Here is a 17346-nt window from a genome sequence, read left to right on the forward strand (position 1 = left end):
CAAAAGAAGTTGAAACATAGGAGGAGCTACGAGATTAGGACAAAATCAGATGGAAAGGGGGCAGTGGGATTTTAAAAAATAATAATACAAATATTACAAGATATTTAAAAGTGTGTTTTTTTATATAACAAAAAAATACGATATCTAATTTTAATGTATACAAATGTAATAAAACATAACTGATTTGCAGTTAAACAGGACAGTATTTCAGAATCTTAGAAATTAAGAAATTGTTTTACCTACTAAATAATTGATTGTTGAGTTAAGTGGTTATATTTACATAACTGACAAGTAACAAAATAAACTTTTGTAATTTTAGAAAGTAACCAATAAGGTTGTTCTTGCAAATTTGGAAGTTTCGTGACAGACACATGAACAGAATACCAGATTGCGTGAAAGCTTGTTTTCCGTGATTAAAGTAACATTAAACATAAAAACAAATGTATACAACATTATTAAATGAAGTATTTCTGTTTCCAGATTTTGTTTGCAGTTCACAAGAACCTGAGTAAGAATCTGCTAGCGACACGAGATGACGAGGTGACAGATCGACTGGTGCTGCAGATCTGTTCTGTGACCAGGAAGTATCCTTTCAGTTTGGTCTCAGGTTGATTCACTTTGCTGCTTGCATGTGATCAGTGTCTTGACGAAAGTAATAAATCTAGCACTTGAACAAGCTAATAGATACCAAATATACAGAGAACTGTAGTTAAACCGTATAGCTTGTTGTTGAAAATGTATTATAAAATTAATCTTTAACATCTCTTTCAAAAGGATGTTATGAAATACATGGGCAACAGAGCATTCATTGACACTTGGATATCTTACCATTTGCGGCTTTTTATATCTAAGATATTAATTTATGCACATCCTAACAGCAATGTGTTTTGCGATGCTGAAAATCAAATAATTCAGGATGGAGCTATCCCTCAAAATATTACAAATACGTCTGGGGGGGTTTTCTCATGAAAACTCACTTTTATGTGTAAGACATTGTTATGATTTTATCCTGATTAAGTCATTATTTTTTAAAATTGGTAAAAAAATAAAAATTGAAGGGGGAAGCCATGCCCCACCCCACCAAACATTTGTAGCATAAACCCTGATGACTATTTTTTGCATGTTTGAAGAATGTTCATGTGCAGTTGATTATAAGACCTGTCTCCATCAGCTGGGAGAGATCTAGCCTTTCTGGTGAAGTGTGTGTGGGAGGGGGGTCGAGAATAAAAAGGGCACAATGATATTTTAAAAGGGCACCATTGTAATGACCTCTATCTACTTCAGCTATGATGTAGGTTTTGCTTGGGGTTATTCAAATACATCATACTAGGGTGGGGCGGGTGTCTAAAGATTATTTAGTATTACAGTGGGTGTTTGTACTGTACCAGGCTGCAAAATGACTGGGTTCGCATCGCAAAAAGCGATGCAAAATCTTGCGATCGCGATGCAATATTGTAATAATGACTAGCAGTTTGCGATGCATGTTTTTTGTAACCAAATTGATCTTTGAATTGAGATCGCGGGAGAAGAACGCACTTAGGGGTGTCGATTTTCCGTGATCGCAGCCAAGGTACATGCAACTGATTCGTCAATGATAAACATTTTTAAAATTTATCTCAGTGTACAACCTTCTCGCGTGTCTTAGTATTTCAAATAGAAAATACTGTCGGAATACGCGGAGGATGTTTGAAGTTTTAACAAGAACAGTGACGTAACATACTAGTTGCTACGTCATCGTGGTAACCTAATTTGCAAGCAGCTATGACCGTGTACACTGAACTTGTAGCCTAACGTGCATGCAAATATATTATGTTCACGAATTAAATATACCTCGAAAATTGCGAACATGCTGATAGCTCCGCGAATTTAATTACGTGTTAACTTATTTCCGATTTAGCTTTGAATAATGCCTATAGATACAAAACACATAGCGCATCGCATGCACTTTATTTTTATCGTCAAATTACCTGCCACGTGGTTTTATACTACAAATGACACTCGGTGCTATGTATGATCTGCGTTCAGCGATAGCCAGTAGTCGAAATGTCTGATAATTATTTTGACCGATTGTCGGAGTGGTCATTCTGTTTAACTTGTTGCATAAAAAACAGTCTAGCAAACATTAGTGACAAACGGCTGGCTGAACTCACATCTGATATCTCGTGACTACGAGATTTCAGTTTGTTGTTTTTACACTGATTATTCTTATATTTGATACATACTTGTGGTTTTCGTTATTTGTAAACCTGAATGCAACCTATGAATACTACTAATAAATAGTATTTGGTCTAGTTTGTGATTTTTCAAGTTTTCTGCATCATGTATTATCAGACATACATGCGGACAAGACTAACGGCACACGGACCGCATGACGAGAATGTCTCAAGTATAATTATATCGTCATTGAAAGGAGTTCACTTGATATTGGTCGTTTTTATTTTATTATTGGCAAAAACTATCGTGAAAATGTAAAATGAAAGCTTGATCGCGAATTATTTTAGCCGCAAAAATGTTTGCGTATACATACGGTATTATCGACTAATTAATAGCTTGGCATTTTTAATTTCGAATTGCCTCAGCAAATAATGTTCCGGTAAAATACGTATATATATCGTTTAAGAATTGTCAATTTTCATAACAAAAATGAACACCGAATACGTTGGAATGATCAGCCAAATGAGGAATTTTTCTCGGGCTTCAATTGCACTTTGGATCAGACATACAAATCAACTCAGGAAAGACTAAAAAATCACGTTGAACAAGTTAGATGACCAAGCTGCTTAGCATAACCATTGACAAATATTATTCAGAAATATGTTGTACTACAAAAATTAAACCCTGACATTTCTATGCTATTTTCTATATAGCCAAAAAAAACCAAAGTGAGATTCTCTGGGGGAGGGGGTGGGAGGCAACTGCCCCCCTTGACCTCCGGAGGATACGGCCTTGTAAAGAAGTGACAGTGATGACCCTTCACATGTACTGTTCTGTACTTGTTTTATTTTGGGGTAAGCAGCCCACAATACAGATATATGTATAAGAAATATGCAATTTTATTGAAAAGAATGTGTTTTATTCATGTTTACTCATTTTATTAAAGTGCTAATCAAATTCCAATAGTTGCTAATCAATTCTCCATTCAGTAGGAAAAATTGCTAATCAAAATTTTAAAAACAAATTGCACCCTGTGTACAGTCTTACCTAACAATGCATTGGATGGTTCCACATGTTATATAGAGGAGAGACAAATTGTTTTAAATAATATATTCCAGCTGGGTTCATTATATTAGGCTACATTGTTCGTTGCGATATGTACATCTAACATGATCGCTATATATATACACATGTATTTATATATTTTGATTGAATTGAACTAAATAGCGAAATTTGAGAAGGGTCTGGACCCCCTCTAGATCCACCCTAGCTTGGTTAACCCATTGGTATATCAAAGGACAATGTATGTGCTTTGTCTGTATATGAAGAGATTTCTTCTTGTAGCTAATGAAGAACTTGAGTTCAGTTTAAATGTAAGCATCCTTGACTTTAGCAGAGTAACATGCAGAACGTTTGATGTGGCTGACAACAAGGTAAGTACCCAATATATTAAACTTCGTTACCTGATAATGCCAGCCTAGCTCTACCACTCACCAAGTTCCCCAGTGGCAAATTTTAAAATCAGTTGGCAGATTTTATTTTATTTCAATTTATGGTTTCAGCAATTATTTAACATTCATATTTTGCTCATCCAAAACTAGCCCTGAATACAATAAAGGTGTGGCCAATTGCATCATGAAATCTTAATGTTTAGCTATTCACGTATGACGCACTCGCATCATGTGGCATCACCGTATGGCTTGTATTATTAAAACTGTGTCGTGTGTTTTTGTTATATAATTTTCTATCTGGTGGTTGGGTTTTTTAAATATAGAAGTACATTTATTATGAGGCACTTTCTTTGCTGTAGAGTATGTTTTTGTTTTTTTACTGCACCATACTGCTATATTGTGAGGTGTTGTAGTGCACTACAGTGTACTATTGTACTGTATTGCACTTTTGTACTGTGGTGTACTCTTACTTTAGTGTATTTTATACTGTATACCAGGGTGTGCATTTTACAGTTGCCCCAAGCCAGTGAAAACAATGTCAGGCAAGTCAAAACCTTATCGTTAGTCGCCCACCTGGAAACCAAAATTTTGCACATTTGTTACAGCATATTATTTTGGAATGTCCAAAATGTATTGTTTGTAAAGCAACCAAAATGTTACTTTTTATATAATTCAAGATGCATATATGCCCATTGAAACTGATATCCTATGTCAAATACATTATTACTCTCTTTTTTATTTTTAAAAATAAAATTGGGCAACTAAAAAATTGCACAGCCAAGTCAGTTAGCTGACACGATTTGCCTGAATGGCAAAACAAACCAGCTCCCAAGTGCACACCTTGGTCTACTACGGTATTTACTTTGTACTGCTGTGTATTTTTGTACGGTGGTGTACTCGTGTATCGTAGTATACAGTACCTGTCCACTTAATCATTCAGTCAGTCAGTCACATGCTTAATAACTTCCATGCCAACATGTAATTACCCGGGATGTGCTATATTTGTGTTATTGAACTATATACGTTGTAATGTTTCTATTTGTTATGTGCTATATTTGTGTTACTGAACTATATATGTTGTGTGTATCTGTTGTGATGTTTCTATTTCTTAGGTGCTATATTTGTGTCACTGAACTATATAAGTTGTGTGTATCTGTTGTGATGTTTCTATTTCTTATGTGCTATATTTGTGTCACTGAACTATATAAGTTGTGTGTATCTGTTGTGATGTTTCTATTTTCACTGACACTGTTGACTCTTCCAGAGCTCGGCTCGTCCTGCAGAGTGGCGCTATCAGTCACACCTGGACCGATGGACACGACTTAGCACACGCCTCGCTATCAACATCTCCATTCCAATCACAGAGAAAATCAAGACACATGTTATGCTGAAACAAATACAGGTTACTTTCATAAATAGTGTTACTACTTTTTTTCTTACTTTTTTTTTTAGTATGTGTAAAAACAGTAGTTTTTAACATTTAATTTAATGTTACTGTAATAACTGTTACTTTTTAATTAGTGTAATTGTAAAGACAGAATTTCTACAAATTTGTTAAAAATGGCAATGTTTCTACTACTATTATAAAAACTTAATTCTGTAACTCTTAAAACTATTTAAGGGGCAGTCACAAAGTTGCGTAATATTTTTACATGTAACTGTGGTCAATAAATACAAGTTAATCACTCGTACATATAATTTTGACCTAATAAACTCGAGAAAAATATCTAAATTGTAATGTCTTTTCACTTGGCATAAATCAATGTTTTACTCATGAATTCTTGGCAAAAATATACGATAAATAGAAAATGTTCATTGTGGACTCATAAAAAATAGCAGCTTTTTCTTTGTTAGTATGCAGATGAAATTCAAGTTGATACATTGTCATTGTGTGTTAACCCCTATTGGATTGTGTGTTAATATAAATTAATAGTCACTGTAGAACAGAAAATTATTTGGATGTGATAAGAATAGCGAAAAATTACACTTGCAACTTGGAGAATGCATCTTTAAATTAGGCTCTAAATGTTTTAACAAAGTCCTAAATTATACACTATGGTTGTTATTCGGTTCAGTTAGGTCGATTGGGGGATTCATTTGTATTTGAATGGCAATTACGAGTTCTAAAATATGAGTAATACCTCGGTTGTCACTGTGAAGGAGATTTTTACACTTAATAGCCATTCAGTAACTGTTAAAGATTTAAACAAGCTTTTGTTTCCTTTCGTTATTTGATATAACTGTTTATGGTTCTGTGTTTTTGTATTTGTATCATTACTATTTTCAGTTAGGTATTTCTTCTTTCTGCACTTCCCTGTCAAAGGCCCGGATGCTAATTGACAACGTTGTTCGAGACCCCAGTGAAACACTGGAACAGTCCGAAACAAGGAAAGGAAAAGGCAAAGATCGCAGTTCATCAGCTCCGCAGAATTTAAATGTTGTTGTTTTAGTGCCTTTGGTAAGTGGTCATTACTTAATATCATTGTAAATTGTTGTTTATTGTTTAGAAAGGTGGCTACATACTATATCGTAATATCACGTTAAGTAATATAAAAACAATTTTGTTTATTAGAACTTGTTGCAACTCAGTTGTTGAGGTTTAGAGCGGTGGGAGGGTGAGTAACTCCATTATACCTTTCTTTGTTGTAAATTGTTGTTGGGATTTTGATGGGAGAATTACTTCATGTTATTGTTTATTGAGGGTGGGGTGGGGTGGGGTGGGGACAGGGCTGAATTCATAGCAGCTACCAGCTGACTAGTTTTCCCAGAAGTTACAAAATACATTGTATGGGTACGAGTATACAAAATTAAAGAAAGTACCTTGCTCTGGACCTGTGGGTTTTTTTCTTCAAAGTTTGTTTGTTATCGATGATTATTATAGTAATTTTGTTGCTTATTATTGTTGTGGCTGTAGTAACTAATGTGTTTATTATTGTTTTTGCTATTGTTCTTTTTTGCGGGGGATGTTATGAAAATGGGCACCATTCGTGCCTCCGTCCATCTGGGAAAGTTTCTGGGGCACAACTCTAAAACCCCTTCAAGATGCCTTCATGAAACTTTGTACACATATCAGTCTAGTGGTCTAGTAATGCCTTTTGCTATACTGGAATTTGCATTTTAGATATTTGTTTGTTACCATGTTAATATATAGATATAGATATATAGATAGGCCGAATGACCAAATTCATTGTTTTTGGAACACAACTCTAAAACGGTACAAGATACATTCATGAAACTTTCTACATATCAGTGTAGTGGGGTCTAGCAGTGCCTTTTACTATGAGAGAGTTTTCATTTTCAATATGTTTTGTTACTTGCGAAATGAGTGTGGTTTCCATTTCATTAGCAGGAGGATGGTTGTGGAGGTGATATTGATTAAAGAGAATAAATAATTATTTTAGATGTCAGGTTTATTGGTTCTGTTACTGTAATCTTTTTCCATTCAAAGTCTTGAATATGAAATGTATCCTCATAATCCTTAAGTGGGCAGGACGTAACCAAGTGGTAAAGTTTGATGCACGGTTGGTCTACGATCGATTTGTGTCGATGGGCTATTTCTTGCTCTAGCCAGTGCACCACGACTGGTATATCAAACGCTGGGGTATGTGCTATCCTGTCTGGGGGATGGTCCACATAAAAGTTTCCATGCTACTAATGGAAAAATGTAGCTGGTTTTCGCTCTAAGACTATGTCTTAAATTACTAAATGTTTGACATCCAATAGCTAATGATTAATATATCAATGTGCTCTAATGGTGTTGTTAAACAAAACATACTTCTTCTTTTAATCCTCGACTAAATGTTGCTTCTTTTCCTTCAGAGTACTGATGATAGCGGTGAGCCATCGGTGTCTAAGCTCAAGTCTCTGATTGCCATAAAAGGACAAGTAGTGGGACGTGCGTTCGTCAACTTCCGTGCCACAGTTGCAGATGCTACTGAGGTGATTAGCTTTAGGTTTTAATTAGAACTGAGCTTAACTCCAAATCTGAAATATTCCCTCGCTTTTATTAATACATTTGTATTAATTTAGAAGTTTCTGTCAAAAGAAAGTGGGATGTAGCTCCATGGTAAAGAATTCTTATAAATGACCCAAATGTACACAAAAGCGCTAAGCCTTGTAAATCTGCATATGTTTTATCCAAAATTATTTGTTATTATTTGGGTATTTTATGGCAATATGTTTTTGTTTTTGTTCAATCTAATATTTCAGTTAAATTGTCTTTGAATGTATACTTCATAATGCAGAGTTTAAGCTGTTTTGTGCCAAATGTAAATTAAAATTAATTTGGCATATTTATTTTATAATTAATTTGCAAAATAAAAGCTAATTAGAATTTTTTTTAATTGAGATACATACCACGATATACATGTATCATAAGAATTTATAAAGACTTAATTTCATGTACCTTTTGTATATTTAATAAAATCAGTCGATCAATATTTGTTCTGAACAAGTGAAGCTATTGTTTCTTTTCTTAAATTGGTAGTTTATATTTGAAAATATAACATGTGCACAAACACATGTCCAAAATATATGGAGGATAATAAACAAGTTACCAGTTATTATAAAATGTATATGCCGAGTGAAATAATTTTCATTTGTCACAAACTATAGCTAGTAACAAATGAAAATAATTTTCACAAGAAACATAAATTTGATAATTGGTACCAAGTTCTTTATTTTATTGATTACCTCAGCTATTTTGTCTCTAAAAGCCTTTATTTTCTTTATACAACAACAATGTTCAGTAGGCCTATATATAGAAGCTATGAAACCACCACATACTTTCCTCAGTATTACTGCAACTTTGTATGTTATTCACATTCGCAGATAATAAAAAAAGAAGAGGAAAGTTCTATTTATTGTTCAAAACATCTGTAATGAACTGTATTAAAATAAGATTTTATTACAAATTTAACAGTAAAATCTGACAGGTGTGAATGCAAACTCTTTAAACTACATGACGTCATTGTGTAGGTTTGCCAAATCGGGATGACATCATGTATAGTACTGATAAAGTCATTAGTTTGCAAGTGTCAAATCGTCCAATAATGTAACACAATGGATAATAATTTCTCACTGAGAAATTATGATATTTATTTTCCCCGTTGTAAGTGCCAACTGGGGTAATAATTAAGTGTAATGTACCCATATGGTAATAAAATATGGCGATGTGTATTGTAAAAAAAAGAAGAAAAGTATATTGTGGTATACCAATTATACTGCACATCTCTACCACTTATTATTATTGTCACTATGTTAATTTATTGTAGGCTTTGAAGACGGACATCGTGCGAAGTTTGACGTCGAGGTGTGAACTTCTCTGTGAAGATATTGATGTGATAGAAGCAGACTCAAGTATGGGGCATGTTTCTTTATTTGGAGGATTAGCGGCGTGGTATATCTTATACATCAAAGATCAGTGTGTATGCCATCCTGTCTGTGGGAAAGAGTCTTTGATGCAACATCGAAAGGCTTTACATAACCATCACTTTGTGTAGCAGCTTAATTTAGTCCAGGGGCCTAAACTTTGCGATCTCGCAGTGCAATGCTAAAATACTTACAAAGAGGATGCTTTGTTGTCTAGCAGAGCCTAAGAGACCTTTACATGCTGCAGGCCCCGTGCTTCAGGGGGCCCCACAATGATGTGTACATTTATTTTCCCCAGGTCATTTTTCCCCTCTCCCTGAGGGGGTTGCAAAATATATATCCTGGGAAGGGGCCTCCGCTGTTATTTATGCTACAGGCCCTGCCGATCCTTAAACCATCTCTGATTTAGTCCGGTTTAGGAATTAGGCCTTCCTTTAGAAATTATAATAGATAGTACTGAAATGCCTTTTTAAATCTTTCTTAGATGATTACAAGTAGGTTGACCTTTGTAGTACTCGTTAGTTTTAGTACTACAGTGAAACCTCTCAAAACCGGATGTTTCTCACTGTCCCCTTTTAAATGTTAGTATAAAAGAGAACCTCTCTAAACCCTTTAAAACTTTTTACTTGGTCCCGAGCATGTCCAGTTTAGGGGGGTTTCACTGTACATGATAACAACTCTGCAAGTGGTATACTGCCACTTCTATAACAGCAATATCAGGTGATGCTCTTGCTTACGGGTGGATAACTTATAATGTTTGTCATCCACCTATACTCTTTTGGTTTTTTGCATGGTAGTTGACTGCACTTTTTAAAAATAGCAGTCATGTAAACATTTTGAAGAGAATATGTTCTGACATTGTACTGAAATGCATGCACAATTGAGTATGCAACCAAGTTTTGAAATCTGATACAGTGTTGTAATAGACCCTGGTCCCTTTAACACAAGCGTTGTGTTTTTCAGGTAAGGAACTGTACAACACCCCGGTGCGGGTGTTTGCTCACCTTCCCGCTTCAACTCTCCACTTCTCAGACTACATGTTCCAAGACGAAAAGACGAGTGAGGTTGTCGACAGATTTAAAGAACTACTAGACATTGACGTAGAAGAGAAGGATATCGAGTTCCACTGCGAACGACCCGGTGGTAGGGTTCTTTTACAGCGTACACATTATTTATCTCTTGATGTGAACGACCCAGTGATAGGGTTCTTTTACAGCGTACACATCAGAGTTCGACAAATCCACTAGCCCGACGCCCATGGCTAGTGGTTTTTAAGTTCGGGCTAGTGAGAACCGCAAAACCACTAGCCCGCAAGGCTAGTGGTTTCCACCCCCCTCCTTATCGCTCAATCGTGGGGGTTTTGTGGGGTTTTTGTTTTTCTCTCGGCTGAAATTTCGTTTAATAAATTTGATTGTGACGTTTGTCATCGAATAATATCAACAACGCAATCAGTATATAATGACAATCCACTTGAACTAGGTCTGCAAACTGCAGTAACATGCTATCTCTACATCGCCAGTTACAGCATGCATTGTTTACTTTTCCCTTTCAAGTTTCTGGCACAGGAAATAAGTTTAATGACATGCGTGTTTTGATTGGTTGGACACGTCACGTGGTAGTTAATCTCGCACATATGAACTTGGAAATCACCAATTGCGACGACAGGTTAATCTCAATCAAGTAAACCCCGGTAATGCTTTGAATTTCAGTGTTTGTTTTATTTACCTGTTGTTTTCTAATTTTACACTTCGCTGACATGTGGTTATCGGCAATCAGGAAAACAATTTACTTTAATGGTAACGCACATGCAATGACTCTGCTTGACCTATTTGTGTATTGGTCTGGATAATGCGTCACAGCTGCCGATACAAGATGATACCTTTTTTGTTCATCAATTAATAATGGATTAGATGTCGCCGTTATATTCTTTTGATATCGGTCTGACACTGGATAATGCTCTGTATTTGAGCAATTGGCATCACCGTTCCTGGCGACAAATAGTAGGGCCCTAAATGTATAACCCACTACCGAATACACTGAACCATCTATTACTGTGTGTCACACTGTCGTACCCTCATTTAAATTTAATTATTTTGATAGTGGGTTTAGATATCAACCATGAGTTTGCTCAATTATTTTTCCCCTGGGGGAGGGCAAACGCGAAAACGCGAATGACGCTGGATCACACTTGACAAAAAACCAAACGTACATAACAACAAAAAACTGAAAGTTACAACATGATTTAAGTGTTTGTTTTATTTTACTGTTATACTCGTAAATGTGTAATGTGACAAACAATTGTATAAAAATCCAGTTATAATTGATCAGAAATTTGGGCTGGTGCTTTATCTTGGTGGGCTAGTGGTTTTCACAAACCCACTAGCCCTGTGGCTAGTGACTTTTCAAAATATTTGTCATACTCTGCACATTATTTATCTCTTGGTGTGAATGACCCGTTGATAGAGTTCTTTTACAGCGTACACATTATTTATCTCTTTGTGTGAACGACCCGGTGGTAGAGATCTTTTACAGCGTACACATTATTTATCTCTTGATGTGAACGACCCAGTGATATGGTTCTTTTACAGCGTACACATTATTTATCTCTTGGTGTGAACGACCCGGTGGTAGAGTTCTTTTACAGCGTACACATTATTTATCTCTTGGTGTGAACGACCCGGTGGTAGAGTTCTTTTACAGCGTACACATTATTTATCTCTTGATGTGAACGACCCAGTGATATGGTTCTTTTACAGCGTACACATTATTTATCTCTTGGTGTGAACGACCCGGTGGTAGAGTTCTTTTACAGCGTACACATTATTTATCTCTTTGTGTGAACGACCCGGTGGTAGAGTTCTTTTACAGCGTTCACATTATTTATCTCTTGATGTGAACGACCCAGTGATATGGTTCTTTTACAGCGTACACATTATTTATCTCTTGGTGTGAACGACCCGGTGGTAGAGTTCTTTTACAGCGTACACATTATTTATCTCTTGGTGTGAACGACCCGGTGGTAGAGTTCTTTTACAGCGTACACATTATTTATCTCTTGATGTGAACGACCCAGTGATATGGTTCTTTTACAGCGTACACATTATTTATCTCTTGGTGTGAACGACCCGGTGGTAGAGTTCTTTTACAGCGTACACATTATTTATCTCTTGGTGTGAACGACCCGGTGGTAGAGTTCTTTTACAGCGTACACATTATTTATCTCTTGATGTGAACGACCCAGTGATATGGTTCTTTTACAGCGTACACATTATTTATCTCTTGGTGTGAACGACCCGGTGGTAGAGTTCTTTTACAGCGTACACATTATTTATCTCTTGATGTGAACGACCCGGTGATATGGTTCTTTTACAGCGTACACATTATTTATCTCTTGGTGTGAACGACCCGGTGGTAGAGTTCTTTTACAGCGTACACATTATTTATCTCTTGGTGTGAACGACCCGGTGGTAGAGTTCTTTTACAGCGTACACATTATTTATCTCTTGATGTGAACGACCCAGTGATATGGTTCTTTTACAGCGTACACATTATTTATCTCTTGGTGTGAACGACCCGGTGGTAGAGTTCTTTTACAGCGTACACATTATTTATCTCTTGGTGTGAACGACCCGGTGGTAGAGTTCTTTTACAGCGTACACATTATTTATCTCTTGATGTGAACGACCCAGTGATATGGTTCTTTTACAGCGTACACATTATTTATCTCTTGGTGTGAACGACCCGGTGGTAGAGTTCTTTTACAGCGTACACATTATTTATCTCTTGATGTGAACGACCCGGTGATATGGTTCTTTTACAGCGTACACATTATTTATCTCTTGGTGTGAACGACCCGGTGGTAGAGTTCTTTTACAGCGTACACATTATTTATCTCTTGATGTGAACGACCCAGTGATATGGTTCTTTTACAGCGTACACATTATTTATCTCTTGATGTGAACGACCCGGTGATATGGTTCTTTTACAGCGTACACATTATTTATCTCTTTGTGTGAACGACCCGGTGGTAGAGTTCTTTCACAGCGTACACATTATTTATCTCTGATGTGAACGACCCGGTGATATGGTTCTTTTACAGCGTACACATCATTTATCTCTTGATGTGAACGACCCGGTGATATGGTTCTTTTACAGCGTACACATCATTTATCTCTTGATGTGAACGACCCGGTGATATGGTTCTTTTACAGCGTACACATCATTTATCTCTTGATGTGAACGACCCGGTGATATGGTTCTTTTACAGCGTACACATTATTTATCTCATATCTTATTTCCTTTGATGTTGGTCTACCTTATATCTTCCGTGACGTCGATGTGCACTACGATTGCACACTATCGTCAACCGACTTGCCTGAAGCGATCCATTCTCGACTTTCAGCACAAGCCGGTAATCTTGGCAGACCTGTGGTCTACATATGTCTCTTTGCTGTGAAGGGGTTCGACGTTACAAGCGTTCTGGGTTGGTGACGAAGACAGTCTACTGGTCCAGTCACTTGTGTTGAGATCCCGTGCACCGATGTTCGAGGAAGGTTCAGCGACATTCGGCAGATCGTTCTCTATATCCGGTGGCGATGCAAGACAGTCGCTACTTCCGCTGGTTCCGGAAGTTATCCAGTTGCCATCGCGTGGTACGGGGATCATTGCGGCTTATCAACTCACTGACGTTCACTGTTGTTACCGCCAGAGTTCGTGACCGATGCTGTCTAGATGGTCTCTGCTGCTGTTTCGCACCGGGTGGTGTGACGACCGTGGATTTTAGCCGGTTGCTGTTTTGCGTTGCTTCACTTCCAGGTATATCGGGCATGTAGCGTAGCGAGTTGCTACGCTGTCTTGGCTCTTGCCTGTATCACAGGGTCGCTGTTTCCGATGTCTTGATTCCTGAATCACTCTATTACTGTTTCATGAAGTAGCATTGCAAGAGTAATTTTGACGTTGGCGCAACATTTGACGCTTAGAGGTCGCGGTATCCAGTTTGTTTCTGAATCCATGCATTCAGTATAATAACGCAGATTTGCTGATCCGGTTACCAGTCGCCTTGCAGTCCAGTCCCTGTTGGTGGCTGTGGTTTCCAGATGAAGCCGATCTACACATCAGCCTGTTGGAGATGTTGGCAGTTACGTCATCCTTCATTGGCGAGAGATGCCGTCAGGCGCCTCTCTCATGGTAGCCACAGACAGTACCACCGCAGTGGCTTATATCAACCGTCGGGGCGGAACCCACTCCAGCAGTCTGCTGCAGTTGACTTATCGTCTCTACAAGCTGGTTGACGAGATTCCGTTGCAACTTCGGGCTCGCCATATTCCAGGGGTTTCCAATGTACTAGTCGACACACTGTCTCGGCCGTTGTCTCCACATCCGACAGAATGGATGCTCCATCCTGAAGCGTTTCGATGGGTGTGCGACAGACTTTGCACACCAAACATCGATCCTTTCACCACACGATTCAACCATCAGCTGAGGGTTTACGTGTCTCCGGTGCTGGATCCCGAAGCTGGCCATCAGCTGGGAACAGATGGAAGCATACGCTTTTCCTCCACCAATCCTCCTTCCAAGGGTGCTTCAGAGGTTTCAGCTGTACCATTGTCGCCTGTTACTCATTGCTCCGATGTGGCCATCCAGGATGTGGTATCCAGATCTAATACGTCTTGCCGATCCACATCCTTTATCGCTGCCAGACTGGGATCATCTGTTGCTGCATCCCACATCAAGACTATACCATCCACATCCGCAGTTGTTCCAACTGCACGCGTGGACTGTATCTCCAAGAGTTTGAGGAAGAAAGGTTTTTCTTCACAGTCTACGGCGGCCATTTTGAAAGTGCACAGATCATCTACTACTGCGGCTTACAACGTCAGATGGCTTTGTCTTCACTGATGGTGTGTCCGGCAAAAAACTCAATCCTCAGACGATTCAAATACCTCGTCGTGCTGATTCTTTGCTGTATCTGCGGACCACTTTACGATTGAAGGGTCTACCATCGCTGGGTACGTTTCGGTCATCGCTACTGTTCATGATGTCACTACTGGAACGAAGTTATCGGGTATTCCTGAGATCCATAAGATGATCAAAGGGTTTCGCCTTGAAGATCAAGTACACCGGTTTCAGCCACCAAGATGGGACCTGAATCTGGTGTTACGAGCGTTATCGACCGCACCTTATAAGCCGATCGAATCCTCTTCCCTGCAAGACGACGCGGAAGACGGTGTTTTTACTCGGTTTCGCCACGGCTGCCCGTGTCTCAGAACTCCATGCTCTTGATGTAGACTTGGTACGTTTTCACCGAGATCGGCGTGCAGTCAACTTGGGGTTACTCATGAACTTTGTTGCAAAGAATCAGTTACCAGACCAAGCGCCTCGTTCGTATGCTGTGCAGGCCCTCTCCTCTATCGTTGGTCCAGCGGACGTTGAGGACTTGGCGTTGTGCCCTGTTAGAGCCCTGCACCAGTACATCGAGAGGACCAGATCTTTTCGACAACATCGCAAAAGACTTTTCCTCTCCTGTAACCAGAGTCGGGTGAGGGATCTTACCAAGAACACGGTGGCCACCTGGATCCGGTCTTCTATCCTGACCGCCTATCAGAAGGAGGGTTTACCTGCTCCGTCTGCTTCTAATCCGCATGAACTCCGTGCCTTGGCTGCCACAATGTCCCTGCACTGCAACACACCCATTCAGCACATTATCACTGGTTGGTTCTGGGCTACCGACTCCATCTTCGCCAACTATTATCTGAGGGATGTCTCCACAGAAGACGTTGAGGGGTTCCATCATCTGGGTCCGGTTGTTGCTGCACAGACTCTGTTGAATACAAGCCGTCCTCGTCGCCGTTGATGTCTGTCTGATTCTGGGCTGCATACCGAGATGTCCATCGAATCGACAGATGAGGATTGCTTAGACTTTTGTTCTTTTGCACAGTTCACGTACTGGTGCCGGAACTTTTGTCTCGATAACCTTTACCCTGCACTGCATGTGGTTATTGGTTGTCGTTATTGAACTAACAGATCTTTGATGTACTAGACAGAAAACACTCGGGGGTCTTGTTTTGTTCAATGTTCTGACGGATGCACCTCATTAGGTTGTCGCTTGTTATTGAAAAACTATAACACTTCAATACGTGAGGGTTACCTAACACCTGCATCCCTGGTGGCTACGTCTTCCCACCCTGTCAGAACCAGCATGAGATGTGGCTTCCGCCTCCTGGTCCATGTGTTCTAGGAGCCGTACCTGCCACTGCTGATGGATGCCACCATTCTGGTTGTTGTTACTAACATCACCTGCATTGGTCTGTGACGGGCATCCCTAGGAGGAGAGCTTACCAAGGTTGGCCTTATTCTTCCACTAGTCAGCCTCTTTCCGGTTGGGGATTTCGGCACCCACCACCATCTGTTGAATGCTGCACTTGTTTGAGGATAGGTAATGTCTATAGAAATGGAGAAAACTTGGAGTGTTTTCTCTTTTATAGATACATTACCTGTCCTCAAGATTTATCCTGCCCGGGCCTCCCCGCTTCCTGTTCTCCGTGTGATGTGCTCAGGGAAAAAGAAGGAAGTTACAGTCATGTGACCAGAACTAGAGAGCAGTATGCAGTAGAAGAATTTAGGCCATCCCATTGGCTGTTGGGATGTTCGGACCAGACCACTTGCATGGGGGGGGGGGGGGGGGGGGGGGGGGGGTGCACTTGTTTGAGGACAGGTAATGTATCTATAAAAGAGAAAACACTCCAAGTTTTCTCCATTATTTATCTCTTGATGTGAACGACCCGGTGATATGGTTCTTTTACAGCGTACACATTATTTATTTAGACCAGTGGGAGGGCTCTCGCAAGAGGTATGATGAGTCATAAGATCGATCATCCTTGCTGGAACCAACAGGTTATTAACATTTTCCAACCCGTGACCTATGACTGGCATATTAACAAAAAGTGTTCAGATACGTATACTCTTCAAAAAAAGAAACGCAAAAGGGTACAAATGGGTTATAACTCCGAGTTTATGTTTCCTACCGGTTCATGCTTTGTGAATATAAGGTCATTGCATGTCCCAAACACATTCCCACGGTTACATTCGATAAAACGCAGCTACTGTACAATAAAGTTCCAAAATGTGAATATTCGCAAAAACGCAGCCACGTGCAAACCATGTCACCACTGCACGTGCGTTGTCTGCACGTGCAACATGAACACCGACAGTATAAACGTGCAGGGTGTTCGCTTGCCTGGCCTCTGTATCTGGCCGACAGTTGACAATCCAGGACATGCCACGTCTCAGTGAACCGCAGAGAAACAATGCCATCGGCCGACTAGACGTAGGCGAATCCAGAACGGCCGTTGCCAGGGCATTCCATGTGTCC

At 39.3% G+C, this 17346-nt stretch overlaps 1 protein-coding gene across 1 annotated transcript in view; it reads left to right on the forward strand.

Moving 5' to 3' along the window:
- LOC121383934 (protein odr-4 homolog) overlaps window positions 1–17346 on the forward strand; it is a 29600-nt gene that overhangs the window by 6513 nt on the left and 5741 nt on the right. The window contains exons 4-10 of the mRNA XM_041514037.1: window positions 481–584; window positions 3551–3587; window positions 4870–5007; window positions 5893–6063; window positions 7425–7544; window positions 8879–8963; window positions 9939–10118. Coding sequence (XP_041369971.1) covers window positions 481–584; window positions 3551–3587; window positions 4870–5007; window positions 5893–6063; window positions 7425–7544; window positions 8879–8963; window positions 9939–10118 — 835 coding nt within the window. The remainder of the gene's footprint in view (window positions 1–480; window positions 585–3550; window positions 3588–4869; window positions 5008–5892; window positions 6064–7424; window positions 7545–8878; window positions 8964–9938; window positions 10119–17346) is intronic.

This window comes from Gigantopelta aegis, chromosome 10 (genome assembly GCF_016097555.1).
Source record: "Gigantopelta aegis isolate Gae_Host chromosome 10, Gae_host_genome, whole genome shotgun sequence".
In the NCBI taxonomy this organism is placed as follows: Eukaryota; Metazoa; Mollusca; class Gastropoda; order Neomphalida; family Peltospiridae; genus Gigantopelta; species Gigantopelta aegis.